This window comes from Hylobates moloch, unplaced genomic scaffold (genome assembly GCF_009828535.3).
Source record: "Hylobates moloch isolate HMO894 unplaced genomic scaffold, HMol_V3 SCAFFOLD_5, whole genome shotgun sequence".
Taxonomy (NCBI): Eukaryota; Metazoa; Chordata; class Mammalia; order Primates; family Hylobatidae; genus Hylobates; species Hylobates moloch.
In genome coordinates, this window is record NW_026652280.1 from 82598926 (window position 1) to 82621556 (window position 22631).

Genomic DNA, 22631 nt, shown 5'->3' on the forward strand with positions numbered 1-22631 from the left:
GTAACTCTGTAGTATAATTTGTAGTCAAATAATGTGATTCCTCCAGTTTTGTTCCTTCTACTTAGGATAACTTTGGCTACTTTTGTGATTCCACATAAATTTTAGGATTTTTTTTTCTATTTCTGTGAAGAATATTACATTGGTATTTTGATAGAGGTTGCACTGAATCTGTAGATTGCTTTGGGTAGTATGGACATTTTAACAATATTGATTCTTCCAATCCATGAACGTGAAATATCTTTCCATTTTTTGTGTGTCCTCTTCAACTTCTTTCATCATTGTTTCACAGTTTCATTGTAGAGATATTTCACTTCTTTGGTTAATTCCTAGGTATTAGATTTTATTTGTGGATATTGTAAATGGGATTACTTTTTAAATTTCTTTTTCAGATTGTTCACTGTTGACACAGAGAAATGCTACTGATCTTTGCATGTTGATTTTGTATCCTGCAACATTACTGAGTTGGTTTATCAGTTCTAATAGTTTTTCAGTGGACTCTTTAGGTTTTTCCAAATATAAGATCATATAATCTACAAACAAGGATAATTTTACTTCTTCCATTCCAGTCTGGATGCCCTTTATTTCCTTCTCTTGTCTAATTGTTCTAACAAGAACTTCCAGTACTATGTTGAATAACAATGGTGACAGTAGGCATCCTTGTCATGTCCCAAATCTTAGAGGAAAGGCTTTCAAATTTTCCCCACTCAGTATGATACTAGCCATGCCAGCTGGTATCTCCCTAGGTCACGTGCCACCCTAATTGATTGGCTGTATACCCAACCTGGCACTAGAAGTTGCCTAGGAATTGCAGTTCTTGTGTCCTAGACTGCCTTTCAAGTTTACCTAGGACCCCAGAGCACTTCACCCCGTGGTGGCTAGGCTTGCCAAGAAACTCAAGTTCTGACCACTGCCTAGGCCTGGTTCAAATGCTCCCTCCATGCCTGGGCACTGGCTGAGCCCAGCATGGCTTTATTCTCTGCTGTGACAGAGCAGCACTGAGTTCCATGTAAAGTCCTCTAGTCACCATGCTCTCCCTCCCCAGAGTGCACAGATTCTCTTCTCTATGGTGCATGGCCACGGCTAGAGGGTGGGGTAGGAGTGGTGTCAGCAATTCAAGACTGTCTCTCTTGCCTTCCTCAATGTCTCTTTCCACAATATGAAGTTAAAACCAGGTACCACAGTTGCTCACCTGATTTTCGGTCCTTGTGATGATGCTTTTCTGTGTGCAGATAGTTGATAAAATCTGGTGTTCCTGTGGTGGGGGGCGGGTGGTACAGGCTTCTGTTCCACATCTCGCTCTGCCCCTTCTCTGTTTTTCATCCAGGACACTAGAATCTTCCCAGTCATCCGGTTCAAGATACTGGAGTCACTCATCCATCCCCTTTCCCTCAACTCCCTTATTCAGCTGGCTGTCAGGTTCTGTCAATTCTTCTTGCCTAGTATTTCTCCTAAATATCCTACCCTCTGTTCCAGAATGACTTGAAACTGACCTCTAGAGAAAGAGGATCCGTAGAAGAGTTTTCTAGTGATCTAGAAGGCTATCAGATAGAAGAGGGAGGCAGAGATATAGACCAAAGTAGGTGAATGTATGCATTAGTCCCTCCTCTAGGCCCTGAGAGTTACACCCATTCAGCAGCAGGGATTGTGAAAGAGGCTGCTGGAACAAAGAAGGGGACAGAGGGGGCCACCTCAAGATCCCTGATCACAAATTGTTTTTCCTAGGCTGTTAATTGATAATTGATTAATAATAGTTATAATTGGGGTATTATAATTAGTAAATTATAATTTTATAATTTTAAATTTTTATATAATTTTAAAATTATAATTTACTAATTGTAATGCCCCAATTATAATCCGTGGCCAGTTAGAAGAAGAGTATGGGACTAGTTTGTGCTTGAGTCACAATTCCAGCTCTACTGGGATAAATTGAGGAGCAGAGGCTGGACAAGAGCCATAAATCATCAGTGGTTATGAAACCACCTTTGCAAATTTATGACGGTGAGAAAATTATGACAGGGAAAGAGATCTGATCCAGCTAACATCCATCTTGCTCTTGACCTCCAAACTGCCCTTGATCATTCCTGAGCTTAGGCCAAGCTAACTTTGGGAGACATTTATGAAAAAGTAAAGTAGAGGTGCCTCTTCAAAGATTTTCCTCCCCATCTAATCAGGAATAAATAGTAACTTCTCTTAGAAGGAAAATTTCAAAGACCTGTGCTAACATTCTTAAATATCTGCTAGCCGTAATAGAGAAATCAATGAACTTTATGTTCTTAGCTCCCACAATTTAGCCTAAATATTTGCCCTGGTATTCTTATACTGGTCCAAGCAAGCATTAGGTTATAGCCTGTTCCTCTTCCTTATTTGAAGGTATTTTTACCTTTCTCAGCATTCCACAAGTTACTTCCTCCTTCCTTTGTTCTCCTCTGCCTTTGCCTCTCTTAAAAAGTTCTAAGTTGCTAGCCAACTGGGAAAAATACAGAATGTGAGGTCCCGTTCCAGCCAATGGGAACCGGACACAGCAGTAGGGTGAACACATCAGGTTATAAATGACCCTGTCTCCTTTGTTCAGTGTACTCTCATGGCAAAACTGCTGGTGAGTGTACCCTTTCTGCAGAAAGTATAAAAATGGCCTTGCTGAGAAAATTAAATTTACCTTCAAGTGCTATTTCATTACGGTACTGGAGAACAAGTATTTCAAACATTTAGTTTATAGTTTAAATGATAATAGCCCTTCCCTAAAACTAACCCACCTTTGTAAAGCTAATGAAAGGCCCCCAGGTTAGGAGGATGAGAGGAGCCAAAATTCTACTAAGGTGTAGAGGTAAACAATTACCAGCCATTATTCCAGAGATCATAAGATTTGCAACGCCCCCAATTACTCCTGCAGATAATATCATGATTGTAGAACCTAAGATTGACAATTTGAGATGTATTTTCAGGTTTTTGCATTTCTGACAATCAACCGATGGCTCCACCTGGAACTGCCAACCCCACCAAGCAGTTGTGGACCCAGAAGCAGACTCCCTGGCCTGCCAAACTATCCGTACAAAACCCTAGCCTCCAACTTTTCAGGGAGACTGATTTGAGTAATAACTCCATTTCCCACGTGGCATGGCTGGCCTCATGTTAATTAAACTCTATTGCAATGCTGTGGTCTCAGTGAATTGGTTTTGTCTGTGCAATGGGCAGGAAGAACCCATGGGGCAGTTACAGTTACATTCATTCATTCCATAAATATATTTGAACACTCTGTGTCAGGCACTTTGCTCAGTACTGAGGGTATAGGAATAAGTCTGCCATCATGAAACATAGTCAGGGAGTAGAGCGAATGCGGAGAAAAATTAAACAGTTCTTCAAATATATAACGATGAGTGATGGTAGGCGCTGTAAGGGAAAAATGGAGTAGGGAGCTGAGCTGGCCATGGAGGATACCAGGTTTGGGGAGAAAGGTGTGAGGACTAAACTCTGATTTTTTTATCTTGTTCAAATTCCTTATCTAAGGGGTCTGGGGAGTCATGCCCTACAAATCATAAATTCTCATCAGATGGGTTTTATTTAACCCTATATATTGTGACTGACTTTCCAACCTAGCTCTGGCATAACATTAGAAGACAAGGAAGAAAATCAAAATATTTTACCCTAAAACATTTGGGAGCTAAGAACATAAAGCACATTGATTTCTCTATTACGGCTAGCAGATATTTAAGAATGTTAGCACAGGTCTTTGCCATATTTTGAAATGACCCTGCAAAGTTGTTCTTTGTGGGGGAAAACTTGCAACTGTAAAGAATCTCTGTTAACGTAGCTAAGTCTTTTTCTTCCAGACGCTCCCAATCTCCTAAAGAGATTAACTAAGATCTGAATAGGAAACATTTGTCATCCATTGTCTCTAAGGGCAGCCACGATCAGACTTCAAAAGAACTTTGGTCTCCACAATCTTTATCTTAATCTGAACTTTCCCTTTCTATGAATTCCAGGTCTTTAGACAAACTCAACCAATTGTCAACCAGAAAATGTTTAAATTCACCTAGAGCCTGGAAGCCCCCTGCCCCTCTCCTTCCTGCTTTGAGTTGTCCCACCTTTCTGGACTAAACAACCTATGTATATCTTTTTTTTTTTTTTTTTGAGACGGATGGAGTTTTGCTCTGTCACCTAGGCTGAAGTGCAGTGGTGTGATCTCAGCTTACTGCAACTTCTGCTTCCTGGGTTCAAGTGATTCTTGTGCCTCAGCCTCCTGAGTAGCTGGGATCACAGGTGTGCACCACTATGCCTGGCTAATTTTTTTGTATTTTTAGTAGAGATGGGAGTTTCACCATGTTGGCCAGGCTGGTCTCAAACTCCTGACCTCAAGTGATCCACCCACTTCGGCCTCCCAAAGTGCCGGGATTACAGGCGTGAGCCACTATGCCCAATCCCAAACCTATGTATTTCTTCAATGTATTTGATTGGTGTCTCTTGCCTCTCTAAAATGTATAAAACCAAGCTGCACCCCAACCACCTTGCACACATGTTCTCAGGACCTCCTGAGGGCTGTCATGGGCCATGGTCACTCATATTTGGCTCAGAATAAATCTCTTCAAATATTTTAGAGTTTGACTCATTTTGTCAACAGGTGGGAACAGATGATCCCCTGCCAGTGTCAGGGTCACCCTAGGCCGTTGGCACTGTGAGGTCATCAGCACTTTCCTGGATTTCTCTCACAAGTTCTCCCTCATTCTGGCTCAGGATGAAAGATTTGCCCTCCCTCACCCCCAAACACTCACAGACACTGAGGCCCTTTCTTACTCTGGAGCAAGCACAAGCTCTTGACAAGCCCAATAAAGTCCCTCCCAGCTATCAAAAAGCAGTTACCTAAAAAGAGAAAGGAAATGCACCATCCTCTTCCTGCTACTGCCTCCCCGGAACAGGCCTCGTCAGCCCCACCTCTGGCTGTGGCAATAGCCTTGGGGTTTCAGGAAGATAACAGCTACAGCTACTCCTCTCTTAGGGGCTGAATTGGGTCCTTCCAAAAAGCCTGTGTTGAAGCCCCAGACCCTTAGAATGTGACTGTATCTGTAGGCAAGGCATTTTAAGAGGTGATTAAGGTAAAATGAGGTCATGTGGTTGGGCCCTAATCCAATATGACTGGAGTCCTCATAAGACGAGAAGATTAAGACACAAACGCAGAGACCTGGGGAAGGTGGCTATCTGCAAGCCAAAGAGAGAGGCCTCAGAAGAAACCAAACCCTCTGACATACTGATCTTGGACTTCTGGCCTGGCCTCCAGAACAGTAAGAAAATAAGTTTCTGTTGTTCAAGCCACCTGGTCTTGAGGGGTTTTGTTTAACCTTACATAATGTGGCTCACTTTCCATACTGACTCTGACATAACATCACATGACAGATAAGAAGGAAATCAAATATTTTACCACCAAATATGTTTCTTTGCCGTATTTTAAAATGGCCCTGCAGAGACATTCTTGTGGGGGGAAATTGCATTTGTAAAAAATATCTGCTAACATTACTAGATCTTTCCCCCTTCCAGGCCCTCCCAAGCCTGAAGAAAATAATTGAGTCTAGCACCTTTTTGGTGTCTGAATGGAAAACATTTGCCATCTATTATCTCTAAGGGTGGCCACCCATGAGGCTTCATCTACATAATGAGAACCCTGGCCTCCACAACCTCTTATCTTGACCCAGACACTCCTTTCTATTGATTCCAGGTCTTTAGATAATAACTCTTTCAACCAATAGCCAATCAGAAAGTCTTGGAGTCCCCCTATGACCTGTAACCCCCACCCTGACTCCCTCTTTGAGTTGTACCTCCTTTCGAACCTGAACCAATCATAAAACCTGGCTGCAGGCCAACCACCTTAGGCACACGTTCTCAGGACCTCTTGGGACTGTGCCTCAGGCCTTGGTCACTCATATTTGGTTCAGAATAAACCTCTTTAAATATTTTACAGAGTTGGACTTTTTTCATCCACAGCAGCCCAAGCAAACTAACGTATACTCCTTCCTCATCTCACCCAGGAAGGAAGTGAGGCTGGATGGGGAAAGTGCACCATAGGCCTCAAGCCACAAGATCTGCACTGGTCCCGGGGTCTGGGACTAGGACCCAGATCTGATTCCAATGCAGAGTCCCATGTCCAGACCCATTCAACTTGTAAACCAAAAGTAAAATTCTAGGCCCCACAACCAACTGAATGGACCCCTCCTCTCAGCCAAAGGCGTTCCAAAGTTAACCTGAAAAACAGTTCAGACTGTGTTGGGAAGTGGGGGTTGGATATGCCTTATTATGCCCTCTCCCCACTTGGGAATTCAGGCACAACTGACCAGCATTAACATTCAAACAAAGATCTGAAGACTGACTAGACAGATAGACTCATTGTGGCAATAAGACACCAAGTTCTATCCTGGCTCTAGTATAGCATCACATGACAGTGGGCCTGAAAGAAATTAAAGTATTTTACCCCAAAATATTAATATACGTATTTGACATATTTTGAAATGGCCCTGCAAACCTCACTCTTGTGGGAGAATCCCCCTCCTTTTCCAAGTCTTTTCCCTGAGCCAGGCATCTTTTTAGGTCTGATAAGAGCTCTGAAGCCTGCTTCCTGGAGGCTTCATCTGCATGATAAAACCTTGGTCTCCACACCCCTTAACTTAACCCAGACACTCCCTTCTATTGAGTCCAGGTCTGTAGGTACTTACTTAACTCTTTCAACCAATAACCAATCAGGAAGTCTTTGAATCCACCTACGACCTGGAAGCCCACCTCTTTGAGTTGTCCCACCTTTCTGGACCAAACCAATGTACATATTACATGTATTGCTTGATGTCTCATGTCTCCCTAAAATGTATAAAACCAAAATATAGCTCAATAACCTTGAGCACACGTTCTCAGGATCTCCTGGGGCTGTGTCACAGGCCATTGGTCACTCATATTTGGCTCAGAATAAATCTCTTCAACTATTTCGGAATTTGACTCTTTTCTTCAACAAACTGGCCCCTCCACCCTTGACTTCCTCTCACTGTGTACACAGAGCACCCTTCCTGAGCACATCTGATTGAATTTCTCCAAATAAGCACCTTCAGTAACCCAGCTCCACCTACTTGGCAACATCTGAACAAACTCAGCTCCACACCCAAAGCCCTTCTAGTTCCATCCTCTGTCAATGCTTCTCAAACTTTAAAGTGCATCAGAATCATCTGGAGGGCCTGTTAAAATGCAGATCCTGGGCCCAGCTTCCAGAGAGTGCTCCTCAGTTGGTCTGGGGTGGGGACTCCAAACTTGCATTTTTAACAAGTTTCCAGGTGAGGCTGATGCTGGTGGCTTGTGGACCACAGCTTAGGTAGCACTGGTTAAGATACCTTATTCCAGGACCCTTCATGCACTCTCCCTCCATCCAGGGAGCTGCTGACTCTGCCCTCAGCACCCCATGCGCTTGAGCCTTTGCCCAGCCTGGTCCTGGTCCAGGAATTGCCTGCTGCCAAGTCTGATGCAATGGGTCAGATCCTGCAACCTCCTAACTCAGGATAAAGTTGAGAGGTTGTGCTGCTTTTTAAAGGGAAAGCCTTATTGGGATTTGAACCAGAACTGGAAGGACTAGTAAAATGCAGATATTTGGGCCCACCCCCAGATACAGGCCTCGCTGTGGGACATGCTGCTATGGTCACTTTCTCCATGTACAGATGAACAAAAGATGGCCCAGACATGGGAAGTGACTTTCCCAAGGGCACACAGCACATTAGACAAGAGGCTGAAGAAGAAGTCAAGTCTCAAGTCTCCTTCCTGTGCAGTTCTGTGCTTCTTGTGCTGTCTTTTCCGAGCTTAAGGGGCTCTGCTTTTTCCCCTTCCCTCATTCTACTTTCTTGTGACCCCAGCTGGGCCCCAGCATTTCCAGCTGATGCTGAAATGGAGCCTCAGTGAGCTGTAAAACTTGGAAAAGGAAGAAGAGTAGAGGAAGGGGCAAGAAAATGAGAGGAACAGAGCCAGGTGTGGTGGCTCACGCCTGTAATCCCAGCACTTGGGAGGCAAAGGTGGGTGGATCACGAGGTCAGGAGATCGAGACCATCCTGGCCAACATGGTGAAACTCAGTCTTTACTAAAAATACAAAAATTAGCCGGGCGTGGTGGCACATGCCTGTAGTCCCAGGGAGGATGAGGCAGGAGAATCGCTTGAACCCAGGAGGCGGAGGCTGCAGTGAGCTGAGATCGCGCCACTGCACTGCAGCCTGGCAACAGAGCAAGACTCCATCTCAAAAAAAAAAAAAAAAGAAAATGAGGGGAAGAGATAAAAACCCTTTGTGGTGAAGGGAGGAAGGAATGGGAAGTCACCCAAGGCTGTCCAGGGAGCTGGGGGTGGGGCTGTTTCTGGAACCTAAACACACGTACCACCTCCCCTTCCTCTGACCCAATGAGGGCTCCAACTGGAAACCACAAACCCTCGTTGGCCCCACAGGAGCCAGCCTCTGGCTTCCCTCTGCGATGACAATATGCTGCAGACCCAGAGTGCATAGTTAGTTGGTTAATGCCAGTCGTCCTCCCCTGGACAGAGTTCTGGTGACAGCTCCCGCCCAGCCAGAGCTCTGCTATATACCGCTGGGAGTGGGGCTGGTGTGGAGCCTGGAGGTCGCCCGCTGCCCTCCCAGGGCTGCTCCAGACAGCATTAAGACCCTGCAGGTCGCAGTTGAGACTAACAGCTGGAGAGCTGCTCCAGGCATTTAGGACCCTGGCTGGGGCAGGTGAGTCAGCCCAGTGGGGGCAGGGCTCCTGGAACGAAGATCTACAGTTGGAGTTGCCCCACTCTCATGTCACCTGGAGAAAAACTGGACCCAATTCCTGACAGCTTCATTCTGCAACCGCCAGTCTTCCACCCGGTGAGTTGTCGCTCTAATGTGGAACCTCCTCGGTCTCTGGGCTCTTCCCTTCCAACTGGGCCCAGACTCCTGAGTGGTGGAGTGGAGAGGACCTCAGTCTTTCTGCTTCTCCCAGCACCTGCCCTGGGTTCTGGAAGGCCCTCCTGAGCTTAGTAAAGTGGCTGACTGCTAATTCCCACTTGGGTGTAAATGACTGCTAGGCTTCCAGGGTCGCTACATTTTGAAAGTGGTGAAGCCTGGAGCCGCAGTGCTCTGCCCCTACTGTAATGGATGCTAGGAGGATGAGGGTGTGGGTAGGATCGTTGGGGGAATGCTGATTACTTAGTAAGGACAGTCTCATCCCCAGCCTGGAAAGAAGGGTCGGGCGGGAATTTCCACTCAGGGATGGCGGTTGGGGGGGGGTTCTGTCTTCCTCCTCCTGCTCGGTGAGTGCCCAAGAGGTTTGCTGAAGCCAGGCAATGATTTACAGAAGGCTGAATTCCCAGCAGACACCCCCTACTAATGAGCATTAATTATCACTTTCCCTTACTTGGCCCTCCCCTCCCATGAGAGCTGCGTCCACTCAGTTAATTACAGGCCTGGAGGGAGCCTGGGAATGGGAAGTGATCAACTGCTGAACCAACCAGCTGAGCTTGCCAGGCTGGCATCCCAAGCCTCCCTCCCGTGCTTCTCAGGTGCCTGAGGAATGGGCAGAAGCAGCTGCCCAGGTTACGGCAGCTCCTTGCTTTAGAGGATGCGAGCTCGCACCTGGAGGGCCATCCCGGTGGGTTTCAGTTTTTTCTAGGTGGTTTGGGTTCCTAAAGGTTGCTGGGAGTTAGAGAGCAACACAGGAAGACCAATCCTGTGATACCACTGGTATGTACCTGCCATCCTGCTCACACTCATTCCAAACACATCTATGCAGAGCCCTCACAGCGTCAGGTGAGGCACTGAGCCTACAGGAGGGGAAGACAAGGCTTCAGTTTTGAGGGGCTTATAAACTCCTAGGGAAAACAGCCAACCAGTCACTCTAAGCCAAGGGCTAAGCCAGCCACATGAGCAAAATGCCCTGGGAGCTCAGGGGAAGAAAGGAATAATCCAGGCACCCAAGTGGATGATGCTTGGAAAAAGAGTCAGGGTGGAAAGAGACAGGAGGAACAGCCCAGAAAAGGCAGGAAGTTGTAAAAGTGTATGACGTATTTTAGGAAGGTCAGGTAACTTCCTTTTTTTTTTTTTTTTTTTTTTTTTTTTGAGACCAAGTCTTGCTTTTTCACCCAGGCTGGAGTACAGTGGCGTGATCTCAGCTCACTGCAACAACCTCCACCTCCCAGGCTCAAGCAATTCTCCTGTCTCAGCCTCCTGAGTAGCTGGGATTAGAGATGCATGCCACCACGCCCAGCTAATTTTTGTATTTTTAGTAGAGATAGGGTTTCACCATGTTGGCCAGGCTGGTCTCGAACTCCTGACCTCAAGTTGATTCACCTGCCTCAGCTTCCCAGAGTGCTGAGATTACACGCATGAGCCACAGAGCCCAGCCCAGGTAACTTCTACATGGGGAAAGGTGAGCCTAGGAAGGCCATTGTTAAGTGTCTCTCCAGAGGTCCATTTCAGAGTTAGCTGTCAGTTCCTAACTTGTCCATTCTTCTTGCCTCCCAGTTCCTAGTCTCCAGCCACCAAACAGTCCTCAGAAAGCCCCAGTACCAGGCTTCTGGGGACCAGGGTGGCATCTAGTGGATGGCAAGCCTCCCTGGGGTCACTGCAGCCTGTTGTGCCCTAGGAGCTGGGGAAAGGCAGCTGGCTGGTGCTGAATTTGGCAAGGGAGCTGAATTTGACTTCTCTGGTGTAATGCGGCTTTGCTGTATGAAGGTCCAGGAAAGGGGATTAGGTGGAAGAAATATTTCAGTGAACACTGATTTTTACCTGTAAGGAATTTTCTGTTTGGGGAGGAAAAGTTGAGTTTTATTCTGCTCCTTTCCTCCCACTCCCCTGACATAGAGGTCCCTAAGCCCTTTCTCCAACCCTGCATGGATGAGTTTCTCTTCCTGTTCAGGTGGTTCCTTATGTCACGACAATTTTTGGAGGCCTGCATGCAGGCAAGATGGTCATGCTGCAAGGAGTGGTCCCTCTAGATGCGCACAGGTAAGGCGTGGGAGGTGGCCCAGGGGGTGCTGGAACTCAGCCCTAGAGGCATCGAGCTGGAGGGCTCCTCCCTGCCACCGGGATCTCTGTGGGTCTCCGGTCAGAACTGCACTTTGAGAGCCTCACCTCCCAGTAGGTTTCAGGTGGACTTCCAGTGTGGCTGCAGCCTGTGTCCCCGGCCAGATATCGCCTTCCACTTCAACCCTCGCTTCCATACCACCAAGCCCCACGTCATCTGCAACACCCTGCATGGTGGACGCTGGCAAAGGGAGGCCCGGTGGCCCCACCTGGCCCTGTGGAGAGGCTCCAGCTTCCTCATCCTCTTTCTCTTTGGGAATGAGGAAGTGAAGGTGAAGGAAGGGATGGGCATTGGGTGGTCTAGAATTTGTGTCCTTGCGCCCTTCCTTCCCTCAGCCAGACTCCCCACGACGCGGTGTTGAGTGACATTGGTAGTGATCAGGTACCAAGAGGACCAAGGAGCTGCCACGCCCTGTTCCAGGCTACCCTGGGCCCACATGGCAGCAAGAAAGCTCCAGAGTGCCTGGCTCCAAAGAGGGCACTGCTGCCATAGTCATGGCAAGCACTTAGAGAGCACCTGCTGTATACCAGGAACTGTTCTAAGCCCTTTAAAGGTATCTGCTCATTGAATCCTCACAGTAACCCCATTAGGTAGGTACCTTCATTATCCCCACCTTATAGCCACAGTGGCAGAGGAGAGGGAGAGAGAACTTGACCTCAAGGTTCAGACCCCTAATGTGAGCTCCTGCCAGAAACATGATGGGATCTTCAGACTTCTCCAGGAGACAGGGCAGCTGGCAGGAGGGGAGCCTCTTGAGCCTCAGTTTCCTCACGTAAATGGAGCGAGGATGACTCTTTGGGCTACTGAGAAAGCACAATGAGGGGCCTCTGTTGGGGTTGAGGGAGCATTGAAGGTGCCTTGGTCTCCAGGCCAGCTCTGCAACCTTTGGAAGATTACTTAAGCCGCCCAAGGCTCTGTAAAATGTACCTACCTCATAGAGTTGATGTGAAGTTAAGTGAGGAAAAATTGAGGAAAAAGTGCTTGGCAATGCCTGGGACGTTGTTATGAACTCAATGAACATTAGCTGCTGATAAGCCAGCCTCTGTCTGTCTCTCCAGGTGAGTGTGAATGGACAGCACTTTCTCCACTTCCGCTACCGGCTCCCACTGTCTCATGTGGACTCGCTGGGCATATTTGGTGACATCCTGGTAGAGGCTGTTGGATTCCTGAACATCAGTGTAAGCTTCCTTGGGACCAAGGCCTGGGCGGTGGCAGCCTCTAATTTCCCCTGACTCCTGGACGGGCCTGGGACCCCTTCCTCCACCCTAGACTGAGAGAGAGGAGACCCTGTGCACCAGTAATGGCCAAGAGGGAGGGAGTCCACTGAGGTTTTGGGTGTGAGTGGACTGAGGCGGAAGAGAAGGTGATGGCGGAAAGGGGGTCCAGGAGCCGCAGGAAGGAGTCTGTACCCAGTGTGGGTCTGGTTAACACTGAGAAGCAATGGCCAGGAATGATTTGGCACACTAGGGCTGAAACGGGCGGCAGCTGGCTTTATCATTCCCACCCGATGGGCTTATCAAAGCCCAGATTTCTGGGGCTTGCCACCACAGATTCTGATTTGGTAAGTCCAAGGTGGGGCCTAGGAATTGGGATGTTCAAAATGCCAGCAAGAAGCTACCACTGACCAGTCAAATGGGAACACGAGGAGCTCTAAGGGCCAAAGCCAGGGCTCTGCCCACCTCCCAGGCATGGGTAGGGGATTGCAGTGGTCCTAAATGCTGCTGATTCTTTTCTCTCTTTCTGAACAGCCATTTGTGGAGGGCAGCAGAGAGTACCCAGTTGGACATGTGAGTCTCTTGGGAGCAAGGTCTGAGCAGCCACACTGGCTGACCCGCCCTTCTGGACTGCTGCTCCCATTACACAAGGCCCAGCTGCCCCTTCCCTCACTGCTGTGGTTGCCATGGACATGGCTGGCTCTGCTTCAGTCTCTGGAGGGCCTGGATTTGTCTCTTCCAGCCCCTCTCCAGGCCCAGCTTGGGAAGATGAAGGGAGGTGGGCTGCATGCAGAGGGGGCAAGACCCCATATTCCTAGCAGGAGAGGCCTTAGTTGAAATGCTCATTTCTCAAACCACCCCTGCAAGGTGGCTGGGGTTGGCCTTGCGGGACAGAAGGGGAGATGAGGCCCGTGTACTGCCCAAGGCCACACAGGGAGTGGATGACAAATCCTCCACCCCGTTCTTCCCTATTATTCCAGAGCTGGAGAAGTTCTGAAGTCCAGAGAATCCCACTGGGGCTCCAATGACTCACCTACTGCTGTGAGAGAGACAAGCCCCAAATATTCCCAATTTGTCAGAATAACAAGAGGTTCCCTTTTCCTGAGCAAACACCACATGGCCTTGTGTCCTCTCCTTCTTTCCCTGACAGCCTTTCCTGCTGATGAGCCCCAGGCTGGTGAGTGAACCTCCCTCCTGTTCCGTCACGGCTGGGGTGAGCGGCTAATGAGCTCTGCCTGGTGGGACATGCCCCCAGCCTCAGGATTTCCCCTTCCTTTATAGAAAATTGCAGGCTGTGGGTGGGCCAGGCAGCTTATGCCCCCAGCCCCACGATTTCTCCTTCCTTTACAGCAAGCTGCAGGCTGTGGGTGGGCTGGGCAGCTTCAGGCTGAAGCTCCAGCTTCATTTTACCTTTTCTCCACTTATTCTGAACATCATCACTTGATACTTCTCTGTGCCAGGCCCAGTGCCAGGCTCTAGGATAGAGGAACAAGCTGGTTCCAGCCGTCCAGTTGCTCACAGGCTGGTGGAGGACAGACCACTAGACGGGCCATTACAGTTAAGGATGCAGTGAAGGGAGAAGGACATGGTGGTCGGGACACAGAGAGGCCAAGCTCAGCCTGGAGGAGCCAGGGAAAGTGGCAGGAACAGAGTACAGGAGGCCAGGTGCTTAACAAATAAGCAGCATGTCCCGGCTGCAGGCCTGGGCAGAACATGCCTGCCCCCGTGCTCCCCTGGCCCCCGGGGGTGGGTGGTCCTCCCCAACACCCCCTGGGAATCAACTTCTCAATACCTCCCTTGTTCCTTCAGGAGGCGCCCTGCTCACATGCTCTTCCCCAGGGTCTCTGGCCTGGGCAGGTCATCATAGTGCGGGGACTGGTCTTGCAAGAACCGAAGCAGTAAGTATCCAGCATCTAAGTGGAGGGGAGGGAGCAGCCTCTCTGTGACAGTCACATGCTATAAAACATCATCTCTTTTAATCTCCTAGCACCACCATTTAATCCCCATTTTACAGATGAGGAAACAGAGAAGCAGCAAGGAGAAGTGGCCCAATTTGGCAGAGCTTATGAAGGTCAGGCTGGGTCTGGGACCAATAGCCCCACTGCTGGGAGCATCATTCCTGCTGGCACATCTAGTCAGGCCTAGCCTCTTATCCCAGGTCCTAGGAAAGGGGCCCCAGGAAAGGCCCTTTGTAGGTGTAGGCTGAGGCCCAGAGCAAACATGTAGCTTCCCATGGTAACACAATGTGTGGTTCAAAAGATACAGCCAGACTGCCCCAGAGAGGAGGGCTGGTATTTGGAAGCCAGGACTTGGAGGGACACAATGACTAAGTGGACACTACCAAACTTCTCCTACATGGTACTTTCAAACCCAGACCTGTGGCTCCAATCCAGTTAGACAAGAGCCACTGGCCGGCCTGCCTTGAGGAAACGCATTAGAGTTTATGACTTCTTTGGGCCAGAATGCCTGGGTTGGCATGTGCTCAGGACACCTACCTGTGCAACCTTAGGGCAGATACTTTTCCCGTCTGTGCCTCTGTTTTCCTGTCTGTAAGAAGGGGATGATAGGCCTGACATGGTGGCTCACACCTGTAATCCCAGCACTTTGGGAGGCCGAGGCGGGTGGATCACGAGGTCAGGAGTTGGAGACCAGCCTGACCAACATGGTGAAATCCTGACTCTACTGAAAATAGAAAAATTAGCTGGGCATGGTGACGCATGCCTGTAATCCCAGCTACTCAGGAGGCTGAGGCAGGAGAATCGCTTGAACCCGGGAGGCAGAGGTTGCAGTGATCCGAGATCGTGCCACTGCACTCCAGCCTGGGCAACAGAGCGAGACTCCATCTCAAAAAAAAAAAAAAAAAAAGATAGAGGGGGTTGATAATAATGCCGACTTTAGGAGTGGTGCTTAGAATAGTGCCTGGCACGTGGTAAGTGTCCACAAATGTGGATACTACTGCAATCATCTCAGTGGAGGCAGGGGAGAGCAGAGTAAGGAAAGCACCCTATGTTCTCCTTGCTTAATTATGTTTCTATTTTTAAGTCACTGACCTCACTAAACCCTTGCCCTGCACACTCCCGATCATGCCTGTGAATTCCGGGACAGTCATGAAGCCCAGCACTCGATGGCCTGGGCCTCCAAAGACAGGCACGACTGAGTTGGATTCCTGGTTTTGTCTCTTATAAACGGTGTGGTTGTGGGCCAGTCACTAAACCTCTCTGAGTCTGAGTTTCCCTACCGGAAAAAGGCGAACGATAATTCCAACCTGCTAGGGAAAATGAAAAGTGCTCAGTGATGGAACGAGCACTTCTTCCCACAAAACTTGGAGGCATGAGACCAGGTTCATACTGTAGCTCAAAGTCACAAGGTTACTAGTGACATTGTCAGCAAGTAACTGCTCTTTCCCAAGGGCCATGAATGCATGTGTCTTCAGAGGCCAGACAGGTCTCATAAATAGTGAGGAACCCAGTTGGGAAGGTGGTGAAGGGAAAGGAGTATTTCCATACACCCAGTCATGCCAGATCTTCTGACTATTTTTAAAGCAAAAATAGAAGCTATCTTTTATACAAATTCTCTCAATTTTTGAATATTATATTAAAGCTGAAGAATACCATGGACCAGACAAAACATTCCTATACACCAGTTCAGCGGAGATCCACCAACATGAAGATTTAGCACAGCACCTGGTACTTAGCGAGGCTGCAACAAATGCAGCTGCTGCTATTTTGTGAAAGCAACTGATGGCTTGAATGGGACAGAGAGAGTAAGAGATGGAGGGCACAGGATTCATCTGCAGTGAAAATCTATCCCTCCTTCTCCACCTCATCCCTTCCCTCCTCCTTATTGAGTGGGAGTGTATGACTGCAGCCTCAAAGAGCTTCAACAGAGCTTCACTGGGCATCTGGTGATTTGTGATTATTCAGTGATCTAGTGGGCATCTAGTGATTCATGATGATCCAGTGATCTGGCGGGCTGAGCTGCATGAAGGTGTGGTAGGGAGACACTGAGGCCTCCTCACCAGGAGTTCACAGGCCAGGGGAAGATAAAGTGTTGTCTGGCAGGACGGGGTAGGGGGAGCCATAGTGGGGCTGGAAGCTACACACAGTCCACTCTCCAGGGTTCCTGCCTTCCAAGCTTCTTCCCAGCATTGGGCCCTGGCCACCTCCTTCCCAAAGTTGGAAACTTATGGGGCCTCCTCCTGTAAGGATCTACCAATAGCCCTTGAAAGGCCTGTCCAGGGCGGCCTTTTCCACTACCTTACCTGCCCTCTGCATCCCATCAGGATGCAGCCTTCTCCAGCATAGCGCTTCAAAGAAGGAGACTTGGGAAGTTCCCAAGACATAAAATAATCTGGGCCGGGCGCAGTGGCTCACAAGTGTAATCCCAGCACTTTGGGAGGCCGAGGCAGGTGGATCATGAGGTCAAGAGGTCGAGACCACCCTGGCCAACATAGTGAAACCCCATCTTTACTAAAAATACAAAAATTAGCTGGGCGGTGGGGGCATGTGTCTGTAGTCCCAGCTACTCTGGAGGCTGAGGCAGGAGAACTGCTTGAACCTGGGAGGAAGAGGTTGCAGTAAGCCAAGATCGCGCCACTGCACTCCAGCTTGGTGACAGAGCGAGACTCTGTCTCAAAAAAATTAAAATAAAATAAAATAAAGAAAAATAATATAATCCATTTGCCCTATTTGAGAGGCAGGTGCCAGATCCCCCCACCCCCAAATCTGGAGTCATGAATCCTAGTTCACATCCTAACCTGAGGCCCTACCACTATTACTAGTAACAGAGAAGTCATTTAACTTCTTGTCCTCGTCACTTAAATGGGCTGACAAACCTCACAGCACAGAATTTGTGAGGATTAAGGAAAAGCAAACTAGCTTCTGTAAAACACCTACTGTGTGCTAGGAATCGCTAGTTTTCACATACATTATCTCCTTTGTTCCTTTTTTTGTGGCTCTATAAGATATTGTATTATATAGCAATATTTTTAAACAATAGGTATCCTCTGAATGCTTATTACGTTCCAGGTGCTGTTCTAAATAAGCATTTTTTTATGTACTCATTTAATTCTTACAACAATACCACAGGCAGGCACAGGGCAGTTATGTTATCTCCACATTACAGATGAGGAAACTGAGGCACAGAGAGATTAAGAGTCTTGCCCAAGGTCACAGGACTAGAAAGTAGCAGAGCCAGGGTTGAATCGGGACTGCCTGACTCTAACCACTATGCTATTTGGAAAACATTTAAGATAATACCTGGCACTTAGTTAGCATTCAATAAATGTTAACTGTAGCTATCATCATCATCATCATCCCCATTTTCAGGAGAAGAAACTGAATCTCAGGCTAGGCAATTTTCACACACTTCCCTCCCATCCCCATCCTCCCATAGTCAGTAGATGGCAACAACTGAATTGAGATGGTCAATATCAAGTTCATCTAGAACTCATGTTCTTTCCACTGTTCTGAGCATTCAGCCATGAGGCTGTCATAGGCCCTCAGTGCTTGTTTCTGGAGGCTGAAGCAGCTCAACCTTCCATCCACTCCCTGACCTCCATCCTTCCCCTGGGGGCTGAGCAGCGGCCTACGGGCAATGGGCGCTGATCCCTTCTCCTTCCTCCTGCTTCCTGCAGTTTTACTGTGAGTCTGAGGGACCAGGCTGCCCATGCTCCTGTGACATTCAGGGCTTCCTTCGCAGACGGAACTCTGGCCTGGATCTCCCGCTGGGGGCAGAAGAAACTGATCTCAGCCCCCTTCCTCTTTTACCCCCAGAGATTCTTTGAGGTGGGTCAGAGCCAAGTGATTACATCCCTTCAGGCTGGAGCACAGAGCTGAAGTCCCATAATGACCTGGGAGACTCTGGGGCAGGTGTGCAGGACAGATGTTATGGGGTGGTAGGCCAGAGCCAGCAGAGCACAGCGAACGTCTGTACAGCGGTCCTCAACGCTCCACTCTGATGCCAGGGATCCCATGGCCAGAAACTCAGCTGGTGCAGGTGGGGACCTAGGCATCAGCTTTAGTAATCATTCCAACGTGCAGAACCACTCCTCTACAGGAAGCAGCCCCAGTTACAGGTGGTGAAACTGAGGCCCAGGGCTGGGACGATCCTTGTCAAAGGCCACAGTGGGCTGGTGACAAGCCGGGCCCCTTGTCCAGTTCTTTTCCAGCACTGTACTGGATGCCCCCTGGGTCCAGTCTTTGTGTCCTCTGAGAGGAAGAGGGTCTCACTGCAGAGAGCGTCAGGCAGACAAGGGACAGTCTGGCTGGAAGCTGCAACCCCCTCATGTCCTCCTTTCCCAGGTGCTGCTCCTGTGCCAGGAGGGAGGGCTGAAGCTGGCTCTCAATGGGCAGGGGCTGGGGGCCACCAGCGTGAACCAGCAGGCCCTGGAGCAGCTGCGGGAGCTCCGGATCAGTGGAAGTGTCCAGCTCTACTGTGTCCACTCCTGAGGACGGTTCCAGGGAAACCCCACCAGAAAACAAGAAGGTCAGCCCACTCCCAGCACCCCACTCTCCTCCCCTCTTAAACTGTCCACCTGACACCGGCACATCAGGCCTGGTTCACCGCTGGGGTCACGAGACTGAGTCTACAGGAGCTTTGGGCCTGAGGGAAGGCACAAGAGTGCAAAGGTTCCTCGAACTCTGCACCTTCCTCCACCAGGAGCCTGGGATTTGGCTCCATCTGCCTTCAGGGCCTGGACTGCACTCACAGAGGCAAGTGTTGTAGACTAACAAAGATACTCCAAAATACAGTGGCTTAAAGAATGTGGTCATTTATCCTTTATTATTTATTTATTTGTGGTCAAATAAATAAATAAGATTACTTATTTATTTGTGGTCAAATAAATAAATAAGATTATTTATTTATTTCATTCTCATTTAGCAATTGTAGAGACAATGGTCCAGGTTAGCGGGGCAGCTCTGCTCCCCGGAGACATTCCGAGTCTGTCCTAGCCATTGTTCCACCACCCCCAGGGCATCATCATTGTCTCTGTGGCCGAAGCTCAGCTGCCACCCTATCTTGGTCTCAGCCACTGAGAAGGCTAGTAATGGCTGTGGACAAGACCCACCTGATCTCATAAGCCCCAGGCCTGGGTCTGACACACACCAGCTACAGTCACATTTCGTCTGCAGGCACTCAGTCTCGGTCACACTGCCTGCAAGGGAGGCGGGAAATGTTCTCCAGTGGGACACATAAGACCAGCCACATAAAATAGAGTAGTCATAGAATAACAGAATAGTTTTATTCTTTTACTATAAAAAACAGGGAGAATGGATTTTGGTGGATAGCCACAGTCTCTGAGACAAGTAGATGCTGTTAATATCCTCATTTTATAACATAGGAAACTGACGCACAGAAAGGCTAATTTGCCAAGATCACACAGTGAGTAAGTCATGGGATTAGAACTCAGGGATTCTGTCTGCAGAATTTGCGGCTCTTAACCATAAACCATTATCTAGTGTACACAGGCACACTAGAGCTTCCAGATAAAGATGGACATCGGAGCTGGAGGCTTGAGAGGAATCAAAGAACCTTGCAAATCGAAAAGTACAGACAAGACAAAGGAAGGACCACCACCAAGGAAAGAGCAAGATTAAAGGAGAAATAATTTAAGAATTATATATAACTGTATATAATATATACCATATCTACATATATATATATATATAGCATAGTATACATTATACAGTAATATATGTGCCGTGGTCTGAATGTTTGTGTCCCCCCAACTAAAATTCATATGTTGAAATCCTAGCACCCAAGGAAACAGTATTTGGAGGTGGGGCCTTTGGGAGGTGATTAGGTCATGAAGGTGGAACCCTCATGAATGGGATTAGTGCCCTTATAAAAGAGACTCCAGGCCGGGTGAGGTGGCTCACGCCTGTAATCCAGCACTTTGGGAGGCCGAGGCAGGCAGATCACCTGAAGTCAGGAGTTCGAGACCAGCCTGGCCAACATGGCAAAACCCCGTTTTTACTAAAAACACAAAAATTAGCTGCACATGGTGGCACACACCTGTAATCCCTGCTACTCAGGAGGCTGAGGCAGGAGAATCGCTCGAACCCAGGAGGCAGAGACTGCAGCAAGCCAACATCATGCTGCTGCACTCCAGCCTGTGTGACAGAGCCAGACTCTGTCTGAAAAAAAAAAATACATATAAATAAAATAAAAGAGACTCCAGAGAGCTCCCTCACCCCTACCACCATGTGAGATTACAGCAAGAAAACAGGCGTTTATGAAATGGGAGACAGACCTTCACCAGAAACAAAATCTGCCAGTGCTTTGCTTTTGAATTTTCCAGCCTCCAGAACTGCCAGCAATAAATTTGTTGTTTATAAGTTACCCAGTCTAAGACATTTTAAGGCTGGACCCTTACCATTCACCATATACAAAAGTTAACACAAGATGGATTAAAGATTTAAAGTAAGACCTTGAACTGTAAGAATCCTAGAAGAAAACCTAGGAAACACCATTCTGGACCCTGACCTTGGAAAAGAATTTGTGACTAAGTCTTCAGAAGCAATCACAACAAAAACAAAAATTGGCAAGTGGGACCTAATTAAAGAGCTTCCGAGCAGCAAAAGAAACTATCCACAGAATAAACAGACACCACACAGAATGAGAGAAAAATAGTATATTCACAAAGTGTGCATCCCACAAAGGTCTAATATCCAGAATCTATAAGGAACTTAACAAGAAAAAACTCCAACAAAAAGTGGACAAAAGGCATGACAGACACGTCTCAAAAGAAGACATACAAGCGGCCAATAAACACATGAAAAAATGCTCATCATCACTAATCGTCAGAGAAATGCAACTCAAAACCACAAAATGATATCATCTCATACCAGTCAGGATGTTTGTTATTAAAAGGTCAAAAAACAGCAGATGCTGGTGAGGCTGCAGAGAAAAAAAAATGCTTATGCACTGTTGGTGGGAATGTACCTTAGTTCAGCCACTGTGAAAAGCAGTTTGGAGATTTCTTAAAGAACTTAAAACAGAACTACCATTCGATCCAGCAATCCCATTACTGGGTATATATCCAAAAGAAAATCATTCTACCAAAAAGACACTTGGACTTGTATGTTCATTGCAGCACTATTCACAATAGCAAAGACATGGAATCAACCTAGGTGCCTGTCAACAGTGGATTGGATGAAGAAAATGTGGTGCATATGCACCATGGAATACTACGCAGCCATAAAAAGAATGAAACTATGTCCTTTGCAGCAACATAGATGCAGCTGGAGGCCATTATCCTTAGTGAATTAACAGAAGAACAGAAAACCAAATGCCATATATTCTCACTTATAAGTAGGAGCTAAACATTGGGTGGTCATGGACAGAAAGATGGCAATAGACTCTGGGGACTACTAGACTGAAGGGAGAAAAGAAGGAGGGAATGGGAGAAAGAGTTGAAAAACCATTGGGTATTATGCTCACTACCTGAGTGATGGGATAATTCACACCCCAAACCTCAGCTTCACACAATATACAAACCTGCACAGGTACTCTCTGAATCTAAAATAAAAGCTGAAATTATTTTTTAAAAGAAGATAAACCTCAATTTCCACAAGTGTTTTATAGGATATTTTTATTAAAACATATTCTGTGTATAGACTTTTAGGGGCACAGGGGAGCTTGCATCTCTACATTGCTTCTTCCCAATCATATATACAGTATATCCCTCAATTTATTTTGGTCATCCTTTATTTCCTTCTGTCACTGGGAAACCGGGTTCTTTCCTTACTTTGTATTGATGGCCAAGAAAGAATATCCAATTGGAAAAAAAGGCAGGCAGGTTTTATTGCTGGTCAGGAATGGAGGAGTGAGCTCTTTTTCTAAAGAACCCCTTCTGAAGGTGATGGAATCCAGGGAACTTTAAGGAATTAGATGTGGGGCGGGGAGGTATGTATGTAAGCATGTACAGGGAGGAACTCCAGATGTGCAGTCGCAGATCATAAACATGCTTCTTCATATGAGGTATGTTCAGAAAATGGCAGCAATTTTCTTCTAGGGATGGGGATTTGATATGGTTTGGCTGTGTCCCCATCCAAATCTCATCTTGAATTCCCACATGCCATGGGAGGGACCTGGTGGGAGATAATTCAATCATGGGGGCAAGCCTTTCCCGGGCTGTTCTCATGATAATGAATAAGTCTCCTGAGATCTGATGGTTTTAAAAAGAGGAGTTCCCCCCCCCCTTTTTTTTAAAGTTTTAAAACTTTCTATTTGCATATTTTTGAAAATTTTGCATTCCAATACTTAAAATCATATGAACAAACAAAATGGCATGCTGATTAAACTGTATTACAGGCTGCATAACACCTTGGGCCAGCTTGGTTTTACTCTAGA

General features: G+C 47.5%; 2 protein-coding genes across 6 annotated transcripts in view; one reads left to right on the forward strand and one right to left on the reverse strand.

The window, feature by feature from the left end:
- The window catches only part of PLAAT5 (phospholipase A and acyltransferase 5), a 34904-nt gene extending 33558 nt beyond the window's left edge, over positions 1-1346 (reverse strand). The window contains exon 1 of one of the 2 annotated variants that reach the window (XM_058438835.1): positions 1190-1346. In XM_058438835.1, coding sequence (XP_058294818.1) covers positions 1190-1292 — 103 coding nt within the window. In that variant the 5' untranslated portion in view covers positions 1293-1346. The remainder of the gene's footprint in view (positions 1-1189) is intronic. The other variant, XM_058438834.1, reaches the window with a different exon arrangement.
- Positions 1347-8780: 7434 nt separating this feature from the next.
- Positions 8781-19102, forward strand: LGALS12 (galectin 12). 4 transcript variants are annotated; one of them, XM_032151854.2, is made up of 9 exons: positions 8781-8864; positions 10894-10982; positions 11119-11332; positions 12120-12239; positions 12810-12848; positions 13426-13452; positions 14085-14173; positions 17911-18061; positions 18578-18724. In XM_032151854.2, the coding sequence occupies exons 1-9, from the start codon at positions 8796-8798 to the stop codon at positions 18722-18724; spliced, it is 945 nt and encodes a 314-aa protein (XP_032007745.1). In that variant the 5' UTR covers positions 8781-8795. The 4 variants fall into 4 exon arrangements, with proteins under 4 accessions (XP_032007745.1, XP_032007746.1, XP_058295759.1 ...); XM_032151855.2 differs by lacking the exon at positions 13426-13452; XM_058439776.1 differs by lacking the exon at positions 8781-8864 and having other exon boundaries at positions 10329-10982; positions 18578-19102.
- Positions 19103-22631: the final 3529 nt, after the last annotated feature.

What these genes read in the sequence shown, in the direction of transcription:
- LGALS12 (XM_032151854.2), top strand. Translation starts at nt 8,796, where the DNA reads ATGTCACCTGGAGAAAAACTGGACCCAATTCCTGACAGCTTCATTCTG. An exon ending in AACCGCCAGTCTTCCACCCG is followed by an intron (nt 8,865 to 10,893) that starts GTGAGTTGTCGC and finishes CTTCCTGTTCAG; the next exon opens with GTGGTTCCTTATGTCACGAC. An exon ending in ACCCCCAGAGATTCTTTGAG is followed by an intron (nt 18,062 to 18,577) that starts GTGGGTCAGAGC and finishes CTCCTTTCCCAG; the next exon opens with GTGCTGCTCCTGTGCCAGGA.